Here is a 26589-nt window from a genome sequence, read left to right as displayed (position 1 = left end):
TCTCTATCAGTTTCAGATTCCTCTCTATCGGTTTCAGATTCCTCTCTGTTTCAGATTCCTCTCTGTTTCAGATTCCTCTCTATCAGTTTCAGATTCCTCTCTATCGGTTTCAGATTCCTCTCTGTTTCAGATTCCTCTCTGTTTCAGATTCCTCTCTGTTTCAGATTCCTCTCTATCGGTTTCAGCTCCCTCCCTGTTTCAGATTCCTCTCTGTTTCAGATTCCTCTCTATCTGTTTCAGATTCCTCTCTATCTGTTTCAGATTCCTCTCTGTTTCAGATTCCTCTCTATCGGTTTCATATTCCTCTCTATCTGTTTCATATTCCTCTCTATCGGTTTCAAATTCCTCTCTGTTTCAGATTCCTCTCTGTTTCTGATTCCTCTCTATCTGTTTCAGATTCCTCTCTGTTTCAGATTCCTCTCTATTGGTTTCAGATTCCTCTCTATCTGTTTCAGATTCCTCTCTATTGGTTTCAGATTCCTCTCTATCTGTTTCAGATTCCTCTCTGTTTCAGATTCCTCTCTATCTGTTTCAGATTCCTCTCTGTTTCAGATTCCTCTCTATTGGTTTCAGATTCCTCTCCGTTTCAGATTCCTCTCTATCTGTTTCAGATGCCTCTCTATCGGTTTCAGATTCCTCTCTATTGGTTTCAGATTCCTCTCTGTTTCAGATTCCTCTCTATCTATTTCAGATTCCTCTCTATCGGTTTCAGATTCCTCTCTATCTGTTTCAGATTCCTCTCTATCGGTTTCAGATTCCTCTCTATCTGTTTCAGATTCCTCTCTATCGGTTTCAGATTCCTCTCTATCGGTTTCAGATTCCTCTCTATCGGTTTCAGATTCCTCTCTATCGGTTTCATATTCCTCTCTGTTTCATATTCCTCTCTGTTTCAGATTCCTCTCTATCTGTTTCAGATTCCTTTCTGTTTCAGATTCCTCTCTGTTTCAGATTCCTCTCTATCGGTTTCAGATTCCTTCCTATCGGTTTCAGATTCCTCTCTGTCGGTTTCAGATTCCTCTCTATTTGTATTGGATTGCTCACAGGATGTCCACCGGATCTCGAGTATCAACAAACTTGTACAGGACGTGATGTTTGTTTGTAGGTCCATTGTTTCTATACAGCATTGAGTTTATAGAGGGCCGGTAATTAATGTTCAGAATTAGACATTTGGCATAAAAAAGTCCTGAAGGTATAAATGTCAACAGAAGAGACACATCTTACACTATAACGTGCTAGTACATCTACTTTGTCCAGTGAGTGAGACTTTTTCTAGCAAGTCTGTTTCAGAGTGGACTGACCATGGGACTGTAGCGAAGAGGATTTCACCATTTAGTCCAGACATCTAAGCGATGAGATGAGTACCATGACATCGTGAGTGTGGGTTTACCTGGAACCTGCTATCATTAGTCTTCATTTTGTAAGTGACATACAAATTGCGACTGGATTTGGTAGATATACTTGAAATATCACGACCAGAGTATGTATGGTCTCAGCTATATCATACATAGATCATACAACACAAAGCAGAAAAAAAAGCTTGACCAAACGATGTGTACATAAAAATAATTTATATTTATTCATTGAGACAATGTCACAATGATTTGAGGAGAGACATGACTGTCGGAATGATCATTTAAATAAGATTTGGTCATTACATAAAAAAGGTATATATATATTCAATAAATTTAAAGTAGTTGATGCATTTAGGACAGCTTATAAAAGATAAATGAAAACAAAACAAGTAGCATTTCACTATAAAACACTAACATTGGGAAAGATGAAAGTGGGACTTGTCAGTTTTAGAGACTTGACTTGTAAGGAATACAATTACTTCCTAGTCCTGCCGCAAAACGACAGTGGATGGCAGCAAGCAGGGTTCGAACCCTTGGCTATTATAATGACTGTCTGGATTGCATATCACTCAACCAGATAGCTTTTGTATAGTTTTATATTATTAAAACAGTAACTTTACAAATATTTGATGACTAGAAAAAAAAGTATTTCTGTAATAAATCAAAATCATTAATCAAGATTTGTATTTTTAATGTAGTCATTGTCAGCTGGTAAAATAATATCGAGTAAAAAAAAATATTGGGCTATGCCCCTTCTCATCTCAAAGTCGGGTTATCCGATGTTTGCTAACTACAAAAAAACAGAAAACATATTCTTATATCCCCCCTTTTTTTTTCTTTGTGCGATTCATCTGAGATGAGACTGGTTGGGATGGATTGTGGCTAAGAAAGTTCTGGAATTCTAAAGATATCATTTTTTTTTATGTCAGAAAAAGTTCTACTTTACTGTCATTAGATATTGTGGGAACAAAAAAGAAGGACGCCTATAATGTTTACAACAACCTCCATGCCAGACTTGTCTGTTCATCCTTTTGCCTCCCAGCGGAACATAGGACGTAACAGTACCTCGCCATCGGACTGTATTCTGGACAATTTCCCTCAACTGGGTCCATGTCCATCCTGCCATCTTTACTTCTTGGTCTCCTGATCTCCCCCATGTTTGCTTTGGTCTCTCAGCCTTTCTCTTTCCCTGTGGGTTCCAGTCTACAGCCAGAGTCTTACAAAGTTGTCTACACCGTGTGCCCAGTGCAGCCCCATGGGCATCCTTTGAGTTCTTGTTCCAATGGTGTTTACTGAGTTGTTTCCCATAGGCTGTAGTTTAAAATTTCCTTAGACCAACTGACACCAATTATATGTCGCATGTCGTTAGTGAATGCCTGGAGCTTGTCCATAGTGTTGTCTTCAATGTGGTCTCTGTGCCATACAAAAGAACTGCTTTCAGACATGGAACTACAGCGACCCCCTAGTAAACGCAAGACTAACGACCGGGGAAAAGGGATCCAATTTGAATATTTAAATGTAGAGTTCGTTGTTAACAAAATGTAGGCCTGGACTCAAGGCGCTTTTAGACATAAAACAGTTCAAAAGAAAAAAACCCACACTAAATGAAACAAAGTTTTGAACAGTTCTGTTTCATAGGCCTACTAAGTAAGTAAAAATTGTTTAATTGTTCAAACAATTTGACATTAATTTTTTAAATTAATAATAATAGGCCTAATAATAATTACAAAAAGTAAAGTTCCAACAAGAAACTAGATCTATGTCCCCTGTAGCCCGCCAAGCTGACAGGAACATCCTTACTCTTGGAATGTGTACATAAGTATAAAAAAATCGCTAGACTTCTCAAGTTGGATTTAATTTCAGATTATGTAATTTTCTTGTAGGCTTTTTTTTCTACATCCACAATTGTATCAACAAGGTGACTATAATTAGGTCTTTAAAAGTAACTTTAAAAAAATATTTTTCTTTATGCACATAGGCCTACAATCAGTGTTATTTTTATGTTCAGTACGCCATGTTCTAGTTGTCTCATGTTCTAGTTGTCTCATGTTCTAGTTGTCTCATGTTCTAGTTGTCTCATGTTCTAGTTGTCTCATGTTCTAGTTGTCTCATGTTCTAGTTGTCTCATGTTCTAGTTGTCTCATGTTCTAGTTGTCTCATGTTATAGTTGTAGGCCTATGGGTAAAACTTCTTGGTACAAGCAGTTCTCATTTAAGACAAATTCTCCATTCCTTAAGAATGTCAGTGACGTGATAAAACACTGAACACTGCCAATTAAAGGTTCTACAGTCTATAGGCAAACAAGCGTTTTATGTAAATAAATACATCATACAATGACATTGTGTACTCTAGTCTAGCTGCTAAAACGTGATATGTTTCTAGAATGAGATATTTCCTTTGGAGCTGATCACGAGGACAATATCAACATTACATTGTGTTTAGAACAAGTAGATCACATGGTAGATAGGTTTAGATCAAGAACATTTTCTGAACATTTTCAGAACACTATATAAAGATGAAAAAAGTATGTAAGTGACAACAAAGACATTCTACATTAATACTGGAGAGAAACATTCCTATTGAAATATTCTTAGCTACAATAACAATGCTGACAAAGTGCGCTTAAATGCAAATGTAACAAACACACACACAATCAGACCTATTAATAAATACACTTTCTACCATCTTTTCCTACTGCATCCACTACAACCTGGAACATTGATAGAGAAGAGCAATAAATATTCAAAGTTTCCCCAAGAGTTTTGAGGGTTTTTGCTTAACAATGTCTGTGTAAGATCATGTGATCATAAGATAGATCACGTGATCCTCACAAAGTGTTTTGATTTGTTCCTAAGCTCTTCTAGTTCCTGTTCAAAATAACTAGGAAGAGAAATCATTTTCTAGTTTCTTTTGACAACTGAAGGAGCCCATGTTTTGGTCATCTGCCTCCTTATTCTCTGCACTCTGTTTCCTTCTAAGTCTCAGTTCTGATATGACATAGCCAACCAGGCCGACGAGATACAGCGCTATAGATATGTACAGCCGCGGTCTCAAACATATGAATGTTGAGAGGACGAAGGTTATGGTGAATGATGTTGCTTTGGAGGTGTGGTAGGTGGCAAAAGCTGGAGAAATGTTCTCTTTGAAAACTTGAGCGATCAGAGCTAAGGGAAGAAAAACAACTAAATATTAGAGAAGATTTACTTGAACATTTACTTCAGAAATGGCACAATAAAAAGGCTCTATGTGAAAGAGTTTGCGCGGGGCCCACTCTGGGTAGGAATAAGCATAATGTCAAAATGAAGATTTTGGGAATTTTGTATAAAAAAATACACCCGTCTTTGCAAATAAATTTTTTTTGAATGAAAACTGACAAGGCCATTTTATTTATCCCGCATAGCATTGGCACCACAAAATGACAACTTTGTTTATTTTTCAGGGAAATTTTTATGAATTTTCAGGAGATTTTAATAATTTCAGGAGATTTTTATGAGGCCTTGAAAATCAGGAGACTGCAGTATATAAACGTATAATGGTTTAAATGAATAATTTACACCTAGAATTAGGGGCCTATGAAAGTGCTGGGCCCACTGCGACTGAATAGGCTGCAGTGCCCCAAGTCCGGCCCTGGTGTCGTGGCCAGCACAATTGCCTTTACTTTTCTTTAACTAATGTCAGGTACCCATTAGAGCTGGATGGACTCAGAAGCGCCCGAAGATCCCGAAATTAAAAATTCCAGTCTTCACTAGGTTTTGAACTCAGGACCCTCAGGTTCAAAAGCCAAGCGCTTTACCACTATACTTCCGCAATAAAAAAAGATGTACAAAACTAATAGGCTGAAATTCTTTAGTGCAGTGTTTCCCAAAGTTTTTCCATAATGGAATTCTTCGCATATTCTGCATTTTAGCGGAACACTTTGCTATTTTTTTTAGAGAGAGATTAATTCACGTGATGGCCTACTAGTTAATTGTTCCAGTATTTTGTGGAACACCTATTCAAGCCTCATGGAACACTAGGGTTCCACGGAGTACAGTTTGGGAAACACGGCTTTTGTGCTTGACCAGTATCAGCACATATACAGCTCAGATATACCTTTTTTTTTATACTACGGCCTGTTGAGGTGGATTTGGAGGATGGGTGATGGGTAAAAAAATTTCCCATTTCAGACCTTGTGGTCTATGGGCCAGATTAGGTTTAAGGTCATTTGTTTCCTTGGCCTACGGACAATGAGGGTGTTGTGTGGCCAGCACAACGACCAACTGCTTTTACATTTCCCTAACTAATGTCAGGTACCCATTAGAGCTAGGTGGACTCAGAGGCGCCCAAAGATCCCGAAATAAAAATCCCAGTATCCACCAGGATTTGAACCCGAAACCCCCGGTTCGGAAACCAAGCGCTTTACTGTTCAGCCACCAGGTGATGAGTCTGTTTTCCAAATGTCCATGCATAGTTGTTGGTTTAAGACCCCATCTAGCTTAAAAATGAAACTTGGCAACTTGAGATGCTTCTTTTGTTTTGTTAGTCATCTACAGTGTGAATGTCATCTGCAGTGTGAACGTCATCTGCAGTGTGAACGTCATCTGCAGTGTGAACGTCATCTGCAGTGTGAATGTCATCTGCAGTGTGAATGTCATCTGCTGTGTGAACGTCATCTGCAGTGTGAACGTCATCTGCTGTGTGAACGTCATCTGCTGTGTGAACGTCATCTGCAGTGTGAACGTCATCTGCAGTGTGAACGTCATCTGCAGTGTGAACGTCATCTGCAGTGTGAACGTCATCTGCAGTGTGAACGTCATCTGCTGTGTGAATGTCATCTGCAGTGTGAACGTCATCTGCAGTGTGAATGTCATCTGCTGTGTGAATGTCATCTGCAGTGTGAACGTCATCTGCAGTGTGAATGTCACCTGCTGTGTGAATGTCATCTGCAGTGTGAATGTCATCTGCAGTGTGAATGTCATCTGCAGTGTGAATGTGTGAATGTCATCTGCAGTGTGAATGTCATCTGCTGTGTGAACGTCATCTGCAGTGTGAATGTCATCTGCTGTGTGAATGTCATCTGCAGTGTGAACGTCATCTGCAGTGTGAATGTCATCTGCTGTGTGAATGTCATCTGCAGTGTGAATGTCATCTGCAGTGTGAACGTCATCTGCAGTGTGAACGTCATTTACATTTAATTAATGTTGGAGTCAATAGAAACATTGCAGACTCTAGCCCCTACGTAATTTTAACTTTACGTTTTGCAGAGTCTCATAAAGTAATAAGGTCTACATGGGCACATTTTAAATTTACTTGAAAAACATATAGATAGATATCCGACACAATAGGTCTACATGCCAGAACACATGTACACAGTTTCCAAGTGACAACTTACTGTTAAACTGAGCTTGCATGATCCCTTCCGAAATCCCAGAAAATGCAGGTATTAAGAAGTACACGATCACACTTTCATCCCTGGGTTGCCATAGCAACATTCCGACTAAAGTACCCGTATCAATGATGACAGCCACAGTGAACAGGACTAGACGGCCTAAGGGCCCGGCCAGCGAGTTGATACCGATGGCGAATATAGCCGTACAGATGCCGTAAGAGGTCATGATGTAGCCGACCCACCTCACTCCAAGAGCACAGCTAATGTAGGCCTGGGGAAGAATTCGAATAGGTTCTTAAGTGAATTGTAATGGTTAGGCTTTAAGTCTTTGATTAAATAGAACATTTTCCAAAGTTCCCTTTAAACTTAAAGAATATTTGATATTTTGGATTTTTGGCATATCGGCACAATTTAGGCTATGTTGTGCCCATAAAACCCCAAAGGGTTACTTCCACTCTATAGGTCAAGATCAAAATGTTATACAGCTACATATTAAAACTAAAATCCAAGTATAAATGTACAAGTGATAAGTCAGTTGTTCAAGACCACCTTTCTGATCCATCTTTTGATTAGCATTAGGTAAACTAAGGTAGTGTTTTTTTTTTGAAGAATGTAAAAACAATTGTTATTTCAGCAAAAGCTATAGAATAAGCAGTAGTTTGACAAAATATAAAGTCAGCGGCAGTGTTACAGAAGCGACATTTTAACATTTTAAAGATTTCCAGACATTTTATTCTATTACAAATTTATCTCTTTGTTTCAACCCGTTCCATCCCTATTGGCTTCCCCCCCCCCCCCAGAAGAAGGGTATTGGAGCATTACCATATATATTTGTATGAAACAGACATCTAAAACAGTTGTATTTAAAAACCTTCGGAGTCTAGACTATAAGTTAATTTATTAGAGATCCCAGTAGTGTTGACCCAGAGTAACTAAACAATGGTAAGCGGTTCTTAGTTTAATCCAAGTAGGCCTTACCTTGGTATAGTCTGCATACAGCACACCAACAGCCATGGCCTGACCCATGAACAGAGGCAGCATCAAGAGCATCCTACTGTCCACGGTCATCTTGAAGCAACTGACCACATCCTTCAGTACCGAGTCAGTCTCAGCCCGAGAGGTGGGCGTATGCTGGGGCAGACCAAACAGGGTGAGCATGAAGCCGCACACGTTGCAGGCCAGAAACACTCCCAGGAGAGTGTAGACCACGTGCTTCTCAGGCTCTTGGATCGCCGCCGCTGTCACGTTTGTCCCCTGGGCACTGCACAAGGTTGGAGGCAGAGATTAGATCAGTACATTTTTGTTTTCTTCAAATCTCTAGTTAGCGATTCAGCTGCATTCATATTTTTTGAGCTGATAATTAATGGACATGGATCTAATTAACGAGAACAAAACAAGTCAATGTGCAAAAAAGAGAGTGAGAGAGAGAGTGTGTTAATGAATTCAAGAGATTACATAAAAGAAAAGAGGAACAAATGAGTGTGAGAGATGGATTACAAGAAAGAGCGAGAGAGAGATCCAATGAGATAATCGAGAGTGAAGGGTCAAAAAGACACAGGCAATAAGACATTGATCTCTTTGGTTGCTTCTGACTTAGCGACTTAGCAACTTTATTTTTCTAGAAGCAGAACAGAACAGAACGATGTCCATAACTCCACAAACAGTGCTAAGGTGTGAACTAGAGGTTCCAGTACCAAGTGAGAGGAGGACAACTAGCGAGATAGAAATAAATTCCTAGAGACTGGGCCACACAATCCCACGTCGACGTGCCATGGATCTTACCTCCCCTTACATACGCATGTTAACATAACATCAAAACATTGTCATGAAGCTATTGTCATTCCTGACTATTTACTTAGTACACTCGACATCAGGGATTATAACGTCAACAGAACAAATTATTACACATTTCATAAATTAGAAATAAATAAAGATTGTCCACTTTATACAAAAACTCGTAGGCTCAATCTTACTGCACTCAGAGACCTACACAAATCGTATTCAAAACAGGGACATCGAATCACTGTAATTTGACCACTAACAGATTTTGTAGGAGAGCAAAAGGGGGTTATCTGTAATTTTTGTTTTTAAACGAAATGCATAGTACCATTTATATTCATCCCATAGGGCTATTCAAAGAAATGGTTTTAACCTAAGTGCATACACTATGCATATCTTACGTTTAAACACAAAAGAGCACGCTTTCAGAGGGATGCTTGGCAGAAGGTCAAAACCTATTGGCCAAACAACAAAGGTCAACTCGAGCAGAGTTGTGTTTTCTGAGCGTCTAAAGAAACCTTCTCCCAGATACCCTCCCCCCCTCCCCTGGTCCACAAAAGAGATTGGCCCTAGCGCCCTGAACTAGCTGAAAGCATGAATGATGCCCTATATAAAAGCAATTAATAAAAAAAAAGTAGCCGTGGGACCTCGAGATATATCTTAAACAGGAAGAAGACTTTATGTGACATCAGATCTACTACGGTACACAATGTCTATGCGATAAGACCATGCGGAACACGATATGCCATTATCACGTAGTTATAAACAAATAATTCTAGCTTACATCTCTGTTCATACCAAGTATTTGCTTTCATAGTACAGGTGGGGGGGGGGGGGGGGGGACACAAAAAAATCAGACTTTCAATAGCGCTTGAAGTGTTTGAAATCTATTCGGTGACATAAATACACATAAACATGATTAGCTTTTTCCCTACTGGGCCATAAAAAAAATGAGGCACGCCAATGATCTTATTTCCTAGTTGACTAACCTGAATGGGCAGTCGTCTGGACCACAGATTTTGTTGTGTCCATCAGTGGAAGACGTGTTGTAGGAGCTGGTGGACAGGACAAAAGATGAGATCATGTTCCCCGTCACCTGAGTCACTTCGTAGAACATAAAGAATATTCCGTTGAACTTGCTGAGGACGGCGTGGAGGTCGGCCTCGGTGGAGATACCCTGCAGTGCTGCATACTTCTCTCCCGCGGATGAGATGTACATGCCTTGAGACGTCCACATGGGCCCCGCAATGGCGCCCAGCAGAGCGGAAGTGGGTATGAGCGTGGCGAAGGTTGGGTAGAAGTTACTGGCCGTGTAGAGCGTGTGTATGAACCAGGCGAGGAGGAGTACCCGCTTGGCACCCACATACCTGATGAATAGAGGAGACTGAGTGCCAAACAGGATGATGGAGCCATACAATACGGAGAGGGAGACTACTCCAAGGTTAGCCTCCTGGTTCAAGCTGCTTTGCAAGTTTTGAATAGCGAGGTAGGCGGTGTAGACAAAAGTAAACGATAAGGATAAAACGAGACAGTTTTTCATGGGCCAGCTCATCCACTGACCTTCCGTTGTTGGATCCATGACTTCACCAGAGCCCATTATCATCATAAATAACACCTCTATCGATTGTTAGATGTATGCAGACACAGCCCTGATGCCTACTTAGAGCTTTAGTACCAAAACATTCGGTTGTTTTCCTCTTTCCTCTCAAAGCTTTCTATAACCATCTGATTTTGATCAATTCTGCGAACATAAATATATATATATATATAAAACATTAATCAGAGTGACAAGCTATTAGCTAACTTGAGATGGCTGTAATTTGTCTTTCAAACTGAATTTGAATAGCCGCCATTGTTATAGTGCTGAATGAATAGACAATGTTACTCTTGAAAATAGTTTTTTTTTTAAAATGACTTTATCTGTGTACGTACCTCAACAACGTTAGGATATGCTATGCCGAGGCACTCTATTCTGCCTCAACGAGGCACTCGGGTGGAAACGACCATTAGAGGAAGTGGTTAGGCTAAATGAATAGCAAAACAAAACTCCTGTGGGAGTGTCCAAGGGAACGCGAGAGTGGTCCCATTGCACGGGGCGGAGTTGAAAGAGAGCTCCCACTGCCCTGTCGATAATCCATGCGCCGTTCCTCAGGGGACCGTTACACTAATGGCGAGTCCTGCACGGTTAGCTTGGTACAACATAGGAAAATGGCGGAGGTTCCCGGTGTACTCGACCTTCGGCCATGCATTCTAGCCCATGCGCCCGGAGTGTCGGATATATCGGAAATAGCAATGCATTACATAGGCATTGACTTGGATCGCTTCCAGACAGAACGGTTGTTCAAGCAGGTTTTTTTTTTTTACTGTTGTTTAAACAGTTTTTTTTTTCAAACTTAGAGCTCGAAGAGCCTTAGGCTCAGCTCTTTGACTATCAAACGGATATGCTATGTATAATATTATTACGACTAGACAAAATGACGACTATTTGTATAACAAAAACTCATGGGCGACCCATTCGGGTTTATTGTATACACAAGCTCACACCTAACTAGAAGGACTAACAGTAACCACGAGGTAATGATTCAAAGGACGCATACTGAACAACATCTGGCAGCTGGAGAACTCTAAAGGCCGAGAGTCAAACATTAGATACTAAATGGGGAGCTACCTTCGAAAAAAACTTTTGGTTCTGGCAAATTATGTAGGTCACAGATGTCTGTGAAGCAAGACAAAAACTTTGGACTCGAAAACATGTCTTATTCTATATATGCTTTAGAGCAGTGATTCCCAAAGTGGTCTATATAGACCCCCAGGGGTCTACGAGGACTTCCAAGGGGTCTACGGAAGTGAAAAAATAAATTGGGGGTCTATGGCCTGTTAATGGGGGTCTACGAAGGCGGATCTCATTGAAGCATGACCATTCATGAAATTGACTCGTTCACATATGATTTGTATCTTAGTTAATCCTTTGAATTTCAACCCTGTTAGTGGAATGATTTTTTTTATTTAAAAATTTTAACGTATTATTTTAAATACCTTAATTGTGTCTACATGAAAGTAATAATTTACATGGCCGAGTCTATAAAATGAAATGTTGACCGTAAATTGTTGGTTATTAAAAATGTGGCTTCATTCTTTCTTTGTTGAAAAACTATTACATTTGTTCTTTATTTTTATGTAACAAAGTTTAAAGCTATGTCGCTATGAAACCATCGAAGCTGGAACATCGAGAAAAGTCAACATGAAATAAAATAGATTAAGATTTGAAATAATTTTGAAAACTTTTAAATTCAGAATTAAGCCACAGTAGAAAAATGTTGATTAAACATCATGGAAGGGAATAGGTTTGTGAGCGTCTTACAATATGTTTACTTAGGCTTAAATCAAACTCTAAAAAACTGCACACTATAAGCAAAATATTGACTTTGCCAACCATTGAAGAGGTTTTACAATCTGTTTTACACAATCCTATATCTGATATCATTAAAATTCCTCTAAGCAACAATACAGTTCAAAGGTGTAATGGTGAAATGAGTTTTGGACAATGAATGGTTATCGTGTTATTACGATTTACTTTTTTAAAAAGCTGGACTAGTTAACCTTGCCTGATAATGTAGTGGTATTATTATATTTTTGTTATGAATCAAGTAATTCATAAAGAATTGCTTTTTGCCTGAAATTTTGATCAATTGCTCCTTCACACTGAAGTATGATAGTTGTCGAAAGGCTTATCTTTGACACTATTTTTTCGGAGTTCTTGGTTGCTAAGATCCTATTTTAAAACACAGAAATTAAACGGGAATCGGACTAAGTCTATTTAACCTACTTGTTTCATAAATTGAATGAGGTTAACTTGCAGCTACAATGTGATAACCTAAATTTGATCAACACGAAGACATAATCTCAAAGTGTTTCATGTGAGGATTAAATTAATGAAGCATACAACGACACTGATAAATTTTCTTACTTTCCAAATTTAAATCAGTCAGACATCATCTAATCGAGAAGATAGAATTTTAACCCGAACTACATTGAAGCCCAAGATTGACATTTTATTATCAAAGCTGCCCACCAATAGGCGTTTTTGTTGTTGTTGTTGTTTAGTAACTTCTTGTAATGCATATTAAATTTTATTTTTTGCTTTATTTTGCTATGAATGTCATCAATAAATATATATCGCATAGTAATCAGTGAGAAAAGCACATCTGAAGTTAATGAATTTTCAAAAAAAATGCTGGGGGTCTACTTAAAAATATGGCAAGGGGTCTACGAGACAAAAAAGTTTGGGAACCACTGCTTTAGAGTTTATAGGAAAAAAATTCTTGTTCTTCTAAAATCTGTTAGCAGTTAGCCTGGTGAATGGTGTAACTCTATGATAAATGTGGAGCTACAGATTTCTCTATAAATTATGTATACATAGCTTTTCTATTTGATGTGTATAAGACATTTGTATGAATGGAGATTACACTATAAATAGCTTCTTAGTAGATCCAGTGTAGATCCTGTGTACAGGTTCAAGGAAGTAGTGATAAGTTTTTTTTGTTTTTTAATGTAAATGTTTATTTTTCTGTGCACATTTGAGCAGTGCACAATCCAATTTTTGTTCAACTCTTTGCAACATTCCGTTTAGCGTCCTCGACATTGGTTAGTTTATCGGGGAAATAATCGATTAATGCATGAGTAACAGATCTATATTACTTTATATAGAATAGAATCTACAATGACTACATCATAGTACACCTAGATCTAGACTAGAAAGATTTAAATTAGATTACTGTCTGTACAGATTTGTATCAGTTGAAGTGTAACAACCACAGATCTAGATCTACTTATCCCGCACAGATTCATCTAGTGAACAACTAAATTTCGTTTGTTTTTAAACTATTTTTTTTTACGAATTTATACTAAAAGAAAAAGCCGATTTTTTCGAAGGACCTGTGGCATTAGTTTTGAATATGAAAGAAGCGATTGTGAAACCGGATTTCCCATGTCGACAAGACTCCGAGACAGTGCGCACTATCAACTGCTGCCTTTTCCCATACGATTGTTTTCAAATGTTGTTTACGTAACTGCTTACTGTACGTGCACTTGAGTTTTAACCCCCCCCCCCCCGAAAAAAAAAAGAAGCACTTTTAGTTTTTGAGATGTAAACATGACAGTAGCAACAACAGCGGCTTTTTCCTAGGGAATAAAGGGAAAAAAAGAGGGTATGGGATATTTAAGGTATTATATAATAAGAAGAAATATTATAAGAGACAGGATTACGGGACGACTTCACTCCAAAAGGCAAGGATTAGTCGCGTGAACGAATTGTCGTGAACCAGCTGTCGGTGAACAAGTTGTCGGTGAACAAGTTGTCTTTGAGCGAATAGTCCGTGAGCGAATAGTCGCGTGAACGAATAGTCGCGTGAACGAAAAGTCGTGAAAGATTTGTCGGTGAACGAAATGTCAGTGAACGAATTGTCGTGTACCACAGTGAGGGCCAATACAACAATGCTTACAACATGAAAGCCCACTACAGCAATGCTCACAACAAAAGGGTCTTACTACAGCAATGCTTACAGAAGGGAGGTCACTACAGCAAATATCTACACAAGCGAGGGAGGCCTACGTGTTTTGATAGATCTAGCAAGACTCGGTAGTCAACTAATATGTCTGATACTATTTTATGAAACTAGTAAATAGTTCTGAGGCTTGTACAGTTTCTATTCGTCCAGCTTTGACCATTGTATGTTAATATCAGTGTATGTGCCGCCCAGTATATAAAGCACATTAGATACAGCCTCATTTGTAGACTAGAGATAAAATGTACTGGCCGACACAACGAGGAAATTGTTGGGTCTGGTTGGGAGAGTGACCTATTGATATTGGATAATACAGGCAGTCAAGGAACAGAATTTAGAATTGAAATGTGGCGCGTGACGAGTTTGTTTTTTAACAAAGCTTATACCAATTCACTCTGTTTGTCTGTCTGGTACAAAGTTTGTACACGTTACTTCTCCAACACCCAATCTCGGATCAAGCTGAAATTTTGCACAATTATTTCTTCTACCTGACAAAACAAAAATTAACCAATTAGCTAATTAACTATAGGTAATTAATTATTTTGTTTGGTATCTCGAACAAGGGAAAGAAATTGTACTTGACTGAAGAGGTGGTATAAGCTGAATTAGTCTCCTTTATAGATCGCCGCTTTAAAGTAAATTTGAAATAAACAATACATAACTATACAATCTTTATAGCCATAAGCAGCTCACAAGCAGAGTGGTTAATATGTAAGCTTGAGCCATGAGTTCGACTTCAGGTCGTGTAAATGTTTACAGACGTATTAGCCTTTTTTTTTCCTTTATAAAGTAGAAGATTAGTTTCTACAAAGCTTCTATCAACTTATTCTGCCTGTGTCTCGTAAAAAAAAAATCAAAACAAGGTCAAAGTTCAAAGGTTACAATAGGATTTACGTATTAATTAAGTATTCGACTTTGACATACTTTGATTACGTGAGATAGCTAAGTAAATGAGCGAAGCTTAATCACACCTATACACCTTGCACTTTTCTATGTCAATAGTCACTAATCACACGACTCCAGCTTCCAGAGAGTTCAATGGTGTTAAAATACAAAGTTTATACAAGAATCATTTTAAGAACTTTAAGTTAAAAAAAAAAGTTAAACACTACTTATACTTTCATTACCCTACGCCCTACACTTTCAGAATCACTGTCGAAACAACGACCATCTATTAGCCTTGACCTTCAAAAAAAAATCTCTCCACGTGAATGTATTATTTTCCATTAGCAATGATCTAAGCTTGCAAGAGACAATGCATACCTTTGATGTGCACTAAATTGTTAATCACATTTACAAAAAAGGTTCTCAGCCAAATGTTCGTGGTACACACATAAACAGCATGTTTTAGCGCATAACTTTTCTATGTTCCGGTTCGATTGTAAGGGAGAGCAACTGAGAAAGATAATTATGACATCTCTGAGTAAACAGTTTTCGGTCGTATTGTAAATTTTCATACGCCCACAACTTTTTTTTCTGGTCTCTATATGAAGTGTGTGTCAAAATATGAGGGCTAGAACAATGGCATTCTACTGAAGATCTAAAACAGACATGTTTTACAAGAAGGGCTAGATCTCTGTCAAAGTTGGAGTGACTAATAAAACACAATGAAACACATCTGACAGACACATTTGTATTTTTAAAAAAGTTCCCATTTCGAACCTTGCGATCCATGAGGCAGATGATGTAAAGGTCATCTGTTTCTGTGCCTCACAGTTAATGAGGGTGTCATGACCAACTGCCTTAACTTTTCCCCAACTAAAGCCAGGTACCCACTAGAGCTGGCTGGACTCAAGGTACCCACTAGAGCTGGCTGGACTCAGAGGTATACACTAGAGCTGGCTGGACTCAGAGGTACCCACTAGAGCTGGCTGGACTCAGAGGTACCCACTAGAGCTGGCTGGACTCAGAGGTACCCACTAGAGCTGGCTGGACTCAGAGGTACCCACTAGAGCTGGCTGGACTCAGAGGTACCCACTAGAGCTGGCTGGACTCAGAGGTACCCACTAGAGCTGGCTGGACTCAGAGGTACCCACTAGAGCTGGCTGGACTCAGAGGTACCCACTAGAGCTGGCTGGACTCAGAGGTACCCACTAGAGCTGGCTGGACTCAGAGGTATCCACTAGAGCTGGCTGGACTCAGAGGTACCCACTAGAGCTGGCTGGACTCAGAGGTACCCACTAGAGCTGGCTGGACTCAGAGGTACCCACTAGAGCTGACTGGAGTCAGAGGTACCCACTAGAGCTGGCTGGACTCAGAGGTACCCACTAGAGCTGGCTGGACTCAGAGGTACCCACTAGAGCTGACTGGACTCAGAGGTACCCACTAGAGCTGGCTGGACTCAGAGGTACCCACTAGAGCTGGCTGGACTCAGAGGTACCCACTAGAGCTGGCTGGACTCAGAGGTACCCACTAGAGCTGGCTGGACTCAGAGGCGCCATAAAGATCCCGATATTAAAAATCCCTTTTCACCAGGATTCGATGCCAGGCCGATTCGGAAGCCAACCGCTTTACCACTCGGCCACTGCGCTTTCAAATGTGTATAAACAAAGAGATCCACACCAGGAGATTGAACAGGACGCTGGTCAAGTCTAAACTAAACTGCACATAATGACAATGTTGTGTTTATCAAACTGGACAACACTACTGACCTAAGTCCCACAGTGTAGTTTCTTTTTTGGTAAGATGTAAAAGCATGAAGTCTATTTATAGCTCAAGGATACTCTTGTATACGTTTGGTCAATTCATTGAATAGAATGACAACAAACTTGGGATGAGTCTCTTTTTGATAAAACTAATAAGAAGAGTCGGCAAGAAAGTTCCATTTCAAAACTACTTTTAAAAAGTATAAACTTCAAATTAGTCAAACTTATGCCTCGTTTTCAGATCGAGGTTCATAAGCAATTTACTAAGCATTTGATAACATCGCGGATAGCCCAGAAATTCCCAGAATTCTACATTTCCTGAAAATTTCGCAAGAAATGAAAATCATTAAGTTTCCAGAGCAAAATGTGATAAGCAGGTCTGTTCGACTTAATCTTATAGTATAAAAAGTTTAATCAGTTGCTGTTTTTTTTTATTTCATCTTATTTGGGGAAAATACTGTACATTCCATTCAGTAGCCTACTTTGGGCCTCATGAGCGCGGTTCAAGTAATTGTTAGAATGTATCAACCTGCACGCTCTCTGGAATGTATCAACCTGCACGCCCGCTAGGAGGCATCAACCTGCACGCCCTTGTGATGTATCAACCTGCACGCCTTCTAGAATGCATCAACCTGCACGCCCTCTGGGATGTATCAACCTGCACGCCCTCTAGAATGCATCAACCGGCACGCCCTCTAGAATGCATCAACCTGCACGCCCTCTGGGATGTATCAACCTGCACGCCATCTGAGATGTATCAACCTGCACGCCCTCTAGATTGCATCAACCTGCACGCCCTCTAGAATGCATCAACCTGCACGCCATCTGGGATGTATCAACCTGCACGCCCTCTAGATTGCATCAACCTGCACGCCCTCTAGAATGCATCAACCTGCACACCCTCTAGAATGCATCAACCTGCACGCCCTCTAGATTGCATCAACCTGCACGCCCTCTAGAATGCATCAACCTGCACGCCCTCTAGAATGCATCAACCTGCACGCCCACTAGATTGCATCAACCTGCACGCCCTCTAGAATGCATCAACCTGCACGCCCTCTAGATTGCATCAGCCTGCACGCCCTCTGGGATGTATCAACCAGCACGCCCTCTGGGTGGGGAAAGGATCAGGGAAAGGGAGGTAAACAGAACAGCAAGCGGTAAAACATCCAGTCAAACAATGAATACTTTCTCGCTAGATGTTCTACTAAATGTGTATTTATGATATGAAACCATCACAACTGTCAAGAGGAACAAAACAAACAGTCGATGAATGTCACGTTACAGGGGGTTCTAAGAGCAGACGACAAAAAGGTTTGGGCATAAAGAATTTCAGCATCTCGTTTTCCTTTGTTTATGTCATGTTTGTTTTGACAGAAGGTTTGAGTGACAACGACGATGTGTGATGTGATATGAGGGCTATGTTGACACATCTCACATGTCCAGAGACTGAACGGACACATTGAGATGGTGGAGGGTCCGCTCTCAGGTTAATTTTTGTTTTCAAAAGCTTATATCAAATGATTCTGTCTGTCTGGTCAAATGTTTGTACACGTTATTTCTCCCACAACCTATGTCGGATCAAGTTGACATTTTGCTCAATTATTTCCTATACATGAGAACACAACAATCATTATTTTAAATTTACCAATTAGTTAACTAGTTGTTGGTAATTCTGTTTGACATTGGAACAAGGGAGAGAAATTGTACTTGACAGATATAGCGCTATAAGTTGAATTAGTCCCCTTTATACTTTGTGCTCAGAATTACCGTAGGTCGTCGCTTAAAAGTTTGAAACTAACAATAGATAACCTTCTATTTTCGTAAGCATTTCGCTAGCACAGTGGTTAGTTTATTGGCTTGAGGAGGCTTGAGCCGTCGAGTTCGAAATGAAGTTGTACAACTTTAAAAAAAAATACATTTAAAAAGCGATCACCCTAATACCACCTTTCCCTCTCCCATTTTTCAAACTGTTTTTTTTTTTAAACTATCTTAAACTATTTTTCTTGTATAAGATTTGGAGACGTCATTCGAAGCTATAAGTAAAATAGATGGTGATGGTCGAACGGGAGTCTTGAAAATGATCAAAATATGAATACCACAATGGGGCTTAATGTTGATGATTGTTTGTGAAATTATTAACAGGAGTGAATAGAAAATACAATAAACATACTTATAGGTAATCCTGCCGGACCAAGTAAAACAATGGACGTTCGGGCCACGAGGCCTTCATCAGCTAAAAAAAAACAAAAGACAAACGATTACGACAAAATCGACTTATAGATAACGTATCTGTCCGATGTTGTTCTATGTCGAGGCAGAAAAGAAATGAGCTGCTCTGGTATAAAAGCGAGGGAAGGGGCGTGCGAGGGAAGGGGCGTGCGAGGGAATTGGCGTTGTTGTCTGAGAAAGATAAATGGGAAAAGGGCGGAATGTTGGTCCCCCGTCTCATTTGAAATAAAAATGCGTTGGTTGTTGATACCTTGATAATTTTTAACGGCATTGGTAGCAAGAAAATGGAGATCTTTCTCAAGATGATGTAAAATCTGGATATTGTAGAAAGATAATCAAGAACCCGCCACAGGCGGACCCAGAAGAAGGAACGGTAATTTTTAAATTAGACATCTGGTCACAGGGATAAAAACCGAAGTGCGAAGTCCAGGCCTCCAAATAAATGTTCTAATCGTCAACAAAATCAGCAAGTCCCATACAAATACAAGCTGATAGCCTCTTTAGCGACCTTCTTTTAACAACTCAGTATTGCAGAGAAAGTCCAATGTAGAGCATACACATTGTAACTTCAAACTGGAACTATCTATGGCCTCCTTCAGTGGTGGAAGGATTCATCTTATGGAAATGAGATAAAAAAGCGTGCGCATTAACTATCGTCTGAAGAATGACGCCCACTTAGTAGTTTCCCCTTTACACGCAGATGATGGATCCAAAGAAACGGCCGGTGCCGTTAAAAATTTGGGTTCAGCGTCGTCGTTGGTACTGCTAGGATTTAGCACGGTAGGCTACTTAAGGGTTACCGGCTCCTGCTTTTACCCCAGGATTGACCCCCGAAGCCTTTCCTAAGTTTGGGTATTGCCTCGGGGAAGTAGAGGTTATAGTTGGAGAGAATCCAGCCAAAGCTAACGAGCCTCTAATTAGTAGCTCGTGGGGGCACGCCCTTTGCCCTTTCTCCTGTCGGTGATAACAGTTCCGCCTAACCCAATATCTGAACCACACTTGAAGGCCAGGGGTTGAACTGTCATTGAAAGTATTTTATAGGTAGTGAAGTGCTTATATCCATTTCCACTTCAGGCAATAACAACCTTACGCAACCATACCATGTTTCATAGTGTGTTATACACTTTATTATTTTTTTTTATACAAATATTTTAGATAGGGCTAAGGGCAAAGAAAAAAAAAAGAGCATCAGAACAAAGAAAAAGGTTTTGAGATCCTAACCGATGTGTGTCTACTCATGCTGAGATGTTCTTTTAAAATTCAAAAGTATATTTGAAACTGAAGAGATCAAAGTAATATCTCACGAAATACAATTTGAAGACCTAAGAATTAAATAGTAAAAAAATCGCTTTCTTGTATTTCGTATTAAAAAGCTCACCCCCCCTTCCATCAGGCCATACAACACCATACCATCCCCATACTCAACTGGTTAAAGTTGGAGGGGCGGTTGTGTGGAAACTAAATCCCATCCCATCGATAAAAGCTAGGGATTGCCCTTACCCTCCCCACCTCCCAACCATGAAAGGATCCGCCATTGACAGAAAACAGCAACACAAACAACTTAACACAAGGATTATTTCTAAATCAAGGGCTACAACTCCTGGTATCACAATAGCTCATCACCTATTGTACGAGTTTTGTAACAAAAGTCTCAACCGATGAAAAGAATTGAGTCCGCCGCCCGACACAAGGGTTGAATACGGTGTAGATCTAACATTATATCCAACACAGTTGGGTGATGATTTTTTTTATTCATATGTGTATATGTGGAATAAGCAGTAGAGGGGGGGGGGGGGCAAAATTAATTGCGAAATAGATGTCTTGCACATTCCATCTTCCCTGTTCTTAATTCGATTCAATATCACAAGTGGTAAAATACCACTTTGGGATACCCTCCTCAGCTACGCCTATGTTCATATAAACTAGACATTAAATTTTATAACATACAACTTACGTACATGTTTTAAAGTAAAGTTCCCCTTTCAGACCTTGTGATCTATAGGGCAGATGATGTAAAGGTCATCTGTTTATGTTGCCTACGGTTAAAGGGAGTGTCGTGTTGCCAGCACAACGACCAACCGCTGGGTGGACTCAGGGGCGTCAAAAGATCCCGAAACTAAAAATCCCAGTCTTAACCAGGATTCGAATCGGGGACCCCCGGTTCGGAAACCAAGTGCTTTACCGTTCAGCCACCGCGCCTCTTACCTGCATGTTATAGAGTAACTAAAATGTTTATTTTACATGTTTCGAATGTTACTTCAGATTTGAAGATAATTACAAACTAGCCCGCACCTCCCGCAGAACGACGAGGAATAGCAGCGAGCAGCTTCGAACCAGGGACCATCGAGACCATCAAACGACAGTCCAGAGCGCATACCAAACCACTAAGCAGCCATCCATTAAACTGACATAACAATCTCTATACAATGTCACGTTTATAAAAGCAACTCAAACTAGCTTGAAAACTGCAACCATTGACCAGAATATCGTGAATCACGGAACACTACAACAGACACGCTGATTAGAAAGAAATATAAATACACACCTTCCCATTTGGTTAGAAAGAAAGATGGTCTCAGCATCCCCTTCCTCTAACCAGCCCAGCTACAACAAATTAAAATAGTTTTAATTCCTACAATTAATTTAAATTATAAAGTACTCTGATACTTTTAAAACCAGTTTTTTTTTAATCACCTATATAAAATATGTTGTCTGTCTGTCTTCCATCCGATGTCTGTCACGCTAAAATCTAAATCTATCTCTAAAAAAACTAAAAGCGCTATTGAGATTCCTATTTAATCATTGCTTTCGTCTTTTTCCAAATAAGTGGAACGCAACTTATGATGTGCCGAAAGTGTAAACTTGAGTTTTCATGCATATAAATATAAACAATCAAAAATTGATATTAAAAGTACAAGAGTAGGTACTTCGTGATTCGTACTGTACAGTATTTTGTAATTAGTATGTTACGTAGTAAATCAGATTTGATTAATGTTTTCTTTCACAACACATAGCTCAAACACCTAAGGTCTAGCCTTTATGATTAGTTAATGTTAATGTTATGATTAATAAATGTTAATGTTATGATTAGTAAAATGATAACTGAACATTTTATTTAAAAAAAAAACATTAAACAAAACATGTCACGGCGGCGGTATCTTATCTCCAACTATTAAATTGATAAGGCATATTGTATGCACGTATGTTTAAAACAACAAGATTAAAACCTTAGTAATTTAAATTTAAAAATATAGATAAGGATTTCAATTTCATCCTATTCATCGCCAATTCAAAATACAGAACTAATTAATAAGTACATGAGTACTTAAGACCCTGGTGATTCTGCATTACTCGGAGTTAGTCGATTCTCTTATACAAAGAGCCGGCTCCAAATAGAATCTAAAGGCCAATGTACGAAGCACAATACCCAACTGTATAAAATGAGAAGCACATTAAAGATACGAGTTAATTTTTCTCACAAGAAAATTGTTCTAATCCTACTTTAAAAACAACAGCAATCAAGCAGGCAATCGTCAAAGTCTGCATTGATCTAGGAGACACGAAACATGTTGACCTAGGCGCCAAGAGTCATCAAGTCCAACCTCGGCTGGACACTGGGCAGGTTATTCCAACTGGATCTAGTGTCATTGGTCTTGCTTTTTTTTTTCTCTGACGCTTTTCTTCTGCCAGAGCTGTTCTCTTATTCTCTGCAATTTGTGCGCCAATTTTCACAGACACCATCATGCTCTATCACGTAGTTCCGTCTCCAAGGTGGCTGGGTCAATTCTGTAATCTTTTAGAGAAGCTGTTTAGGTCTTCAGTGTACATGCCCTCCCCTCTTGCCGGTGTGGTCCAAAGGATCGCTATAAAATACGTTTGCAGAAGCTGTCGGAATAGAACCATTCCTGATGCATCTTCTCCTGTAGCAGACGTTGGAAATCAAAGTATCTCTCTCCAAGATAAATAGCATTACTGACGAGCTACTTCCGCCAGAAGTGCCCTTAGCCTTTACCCATTCATCTAACAGACACGCAACCTGCTACACTACATTCAAGAAGAACCTTTCTGTTTAAAACTTGTTTAGATTAGTTTTTCATTGTAGCTCTCGTGTTTATGTATGTAATGTTATCACAACGCCTTGAGCCTACATTTTGTTTGTTAACAGCGCTCTATAAATTAAATTATTATTAACAGTAGAAACAATTCAAGGTTTTTCGTAGGTGTCTATTTGGAGGAGACCCCTCGTCTATAAAATACTCCTAAATGGCAGTCGCGTCAAACAGCCTCTGACAACTAAGCCTAGTACTTGGTAACTATGACGAAACTGCTCTTAGCCAGCTATACCTCTGATTAAAATAATTATATCAGACATGAGCTGAGTTGAAAAAAAAAACTTGTGAGGGCGCTGAATGTTGAACAGGTAATAGCCGAGACGACCTGCTCGTTAGACCTCCCACAAATCAATGTTCTCATTAACAACTTAATTAGTCCAAGTGGAGATTGAGTTGAAGTTTCCTTCAACATAACAAAGAGCTTTAAAAAAAAACACACAACATAATTGTATGTGTAGCCCTCAGGGGCGGACTGGCTATACGGGAAGTCGGGCATATGCCCTGTGGGCCGCTACCCATATGGGCCGATGTGACCGCCAGGCGTGGTCACTTTGAACGAGCGTTAATGTGCTTGTCCCACCGCCTGTTATAAAAGTTCTTGATTGTGTAATACCATTCACATCTTACGTAATAATTGATTCCTTTATAGCCCTATATCACTACTACTTTTTTTTACTACCGTTATAATGGTGAGTTTGAATCTTGTATAAATCTTTGAAAAGACAACATAAGTCGCAATGTGAACATACTCGGGGGTCGGAGGAATATCTACAACGATATCTTCAACTTATCAATTAGTAACGCATTTCTCAATATTATGGTTTAGTGTCCTATACCAGGGGTGGGCAGCAAAATAATTAGCAATATTTCAAAACATTCAGTCAAAGACGCAAACTCGGGCCAGTATTTATTTCATGCTATGAAGAACTGTGTTGAAAGTATAGGTAGACTTGGAACAAGATAGCAAGTGTAACTAACACCTGATGATTGCAGTCAGTTTTCGATGCTTTATCAGATTTTATTAATATTGCATATAGGCCTACCAAGAGATGCACATCATATGGAAAGCAATTTGTGGGCCGGGTCGTATGATAATGACAGGGCGGATTTTGACCCCAGTCAGCCCCCGGTAGCAATCTTCCCACTCCAATCATCCCGACCACCTGAACACAATTCATCTTGCAAAAAAAAAAAAAAACAAGGTTACAAAAGACAGTTTGTGTGGAAACACAAACTCAAAATCGGCCCCCGAAGTAAAATGTTTTACATTATTCGGATAATCCTTCAGAGTTGAAGATAGTTTACTTCCTAGTCCAAACCTTCCGCAGGACGACGGGGGATGGGAGCAGGCAGGGTTTGAACCTTCGATCGTCGATAAATCCAAACGACAGTCCAGCGCGCAAACCGCACGACCAGTGGTCCACCCAGGTAGGCTTCAATATTTTCAGAAAGAACATCCGAATGAAATTATATCAAAGACAAATGAGAGATAAGAATGGAGAAAGAAGGTTAACAGATCTTGTGTAGTGCCCAAACCGTCCCGCAGATCAAAGGATACGTGAAAGTGAATGTAAAGTTAGATGTGAACCTGGCCTAACTAGTTTGTGGTCTATAGGGCAGATGATGTAAAGTTCATCTGTTTTTGTGGCCTACGGTTAACGAGGGTGTCATGCAATATTCATTAAAAGAGTCTTCATGATTATTTTTTTTTGTTAAGTTTACTGATATACTGAACCAATTTGATTTTGGGCTTATATATATTTGCGTACATTATCTCATGTCATATGTCGAATGTCAAAATGCAAGGGGCCCCCAAAGAGGTCAATCCCCCCGGGCCCCCAAATCCCTAGTTACGCCCCTGTTGAGTACATGTGTTGTTCCTATCGTTTCAGATCTTTTATTAGGGCTAGAATAGCAACACTGAATGACACGTGAGGTGTAAATAAAGCACTAAGTGGGTAGCCTGTATAAAATAGTGCAACACGATTCCTATAGCAAATCTTTTTCACGACAGTGTTTTGAGTACATGTGTTGTTCCTATCGTTTCAGATCTTTTATTAGGGCTAGAGCAACAGAGGTTCCTTCAGTGCAGATAATTATGTGGCTTATATAGTCTAGCATATATCTAGTCACCCATGTTATTTTGTGATTTAGAAACTTAATTTTCCTGGCTGATTCAGTCACATGCTCTAATTAAGTCTAATTGTTAGGGTACTCTAGGCCTAGGTAAGTCAGAGAGAGAGAGAGGGAAAGAACTTTACAGTAGGCCTATAGGTATTCCACGTCTAGAGTATAGAAAACGAATATTATTTAATGCAGAAGATGATTACGTTCTAAGCGTCATGCATGAATTGTGTTGTTATCTAGGATAATCTAGATATTTAGCCCCTCCTAACCATCGATTTAAAACATTTGTTCGCTTCAAACAAATAACTTGTGGTGCCGTGTTTAAGTCTGGAACCATAGTGTCCATAGCATAGTGATAGATCTAGATAATAGAAATGATATTTATTAAGTAGATCTAGATCTATTTATAGATCTAAATCTAGATCAAGAATACTAGATGGATCAGCGCTTGAATCGATTCAAACACAGAAGTAGAATCAAGATCTGGATCTCAAGAGCCCAAACTGACGTAGATCTAGATTCTAGTAAACTAAGATAAAGCCCCGTTAGACCGTTAAAGAGGTCGCGTCAGTGTAGTAAGAGTGCATTTCAGTGTCAACAAATCACGAGGTAAACACTAGCGGTTTCATAATATTGACACGGCCTCTCGGTCTCAAGATCAAATACTCGATTATCTAGATCTATAATTATAATCAAATTAGAATATAGACATAGATCTAAACTTTCTAAATTAATCTAGACATTTAGATCTATATTTATTTTAGATAGTACGTTACAAGAAACACTTACTTCTCTCACCCTAGTTGAAATATGATGATGTAATCGATGTTGGTTAGCCGGCACTTCGAACCACAGAGTTAGAATATATCCGTGCTTATATCTGTCCCTATTCACATTGTTTATCCCTCACAAGCATGACCTAGCAAAAAAAATTCTACCAATGAACTGCATTCCCAAATGCAGTAAATTTCTTGTCAATCGCTGGTTGGTTAACTTTCGAGCAGTGGCAGAAACCCACGAGGGTTTGTCTACACTGGCGACACAGCCAGCGACCTCGGCCTCGCAGTGCTTGCATTGGCTGGCTTTTTTGTGCATCTCGCGCTAAATATGAACAACACAGACAGTAAACAGATACCATGAGTCTTAGACCGAAGCCTCTAGTCTAGGGCAGGGGTCGGCAACCTTTTGTGTTAAAAGAGCCAAAAAAAACAATTTACCAAATTTTAAAATTTTTAAAGAGCCACACATTTTTCCTTGCCAACAATAAATAGTACTAGCACAAACAACTTCCTAATTACAAAAAAAAAAAAAAGAATCTATTAATTCATATATACGTGTTTTATTTACAACAAATTAGGTTTTGCAAAGTTTGGATACATTTGGCTCATAACTTATTTTTAGTTTCAAACA

The 26589-nt window shown here is 39.4% G+C and overlaps 1 protein-coding gene across 3 annotated transcripts; it reads right to left on the bottom strand.

The window, feature by feature from the left end:
- Positions 1-1553: 1553 nt before the first annotated feature.
- On the bottom strand, positions 1554-26125 carry LOC106055628 (protein unc-93 homolog A-like). 3 transcript variants are annotated; one of them, XM_056019615.1, is made up of 6 exons: positions 25969-26125; positions 18882-18944; positions 9489-10240; positions 7699-7981; positions 6724-6991; positions 1554-4516 (listed from the first exon to the last, which is right to left on the bottom strand). In XM_056019615.1, exons 3-6 carry the CDS (start codon positions 10103-10105, stop codon positions 4233-4235), a joined length of 1452 nt encoding a protein of 483 aa, XP_055875590.1. In that variant the 5' UTR covers positions 10106-10240; positions 18882-18944; positions 25969-26125; the 3' UTR covers positions 1554-4232. The 3 variants fall into 3 exon arrangements, with proteins under 3 accessions (XP_055875590.1, XP_013067422.2, XP_055875591.1); XM_013211968.2 differs by lacking the exon at positions 18882-18944; XM_056019616.1 differs by lacking the exon at positions 18882-18944 and having other exon boundaries at positions 25978-26110.
- Positions 26126-26589: the final 464 nt, after the last annotated feature.

The sequence above is a fragment of the Biomphalaria glabrata genome, chromosome 2 (assembly GCF_947242115.1).
Source record: "Biomphalaria glabrata chromosome 2, xgBioGlab47.1, whole genome shotgun sequence".
Taxonomy (NCBI): Eukaryota; Metazoa; Mollusca; class Gastropoda; family Planorbidae; genus Biomphalaria; species Biomphalaria glabrata.
The sequence above is the reverse complement of the archived record's forward strand: the minus strand, read 5'-3'. Positions and strand labels throughout refer to the sequence as shown.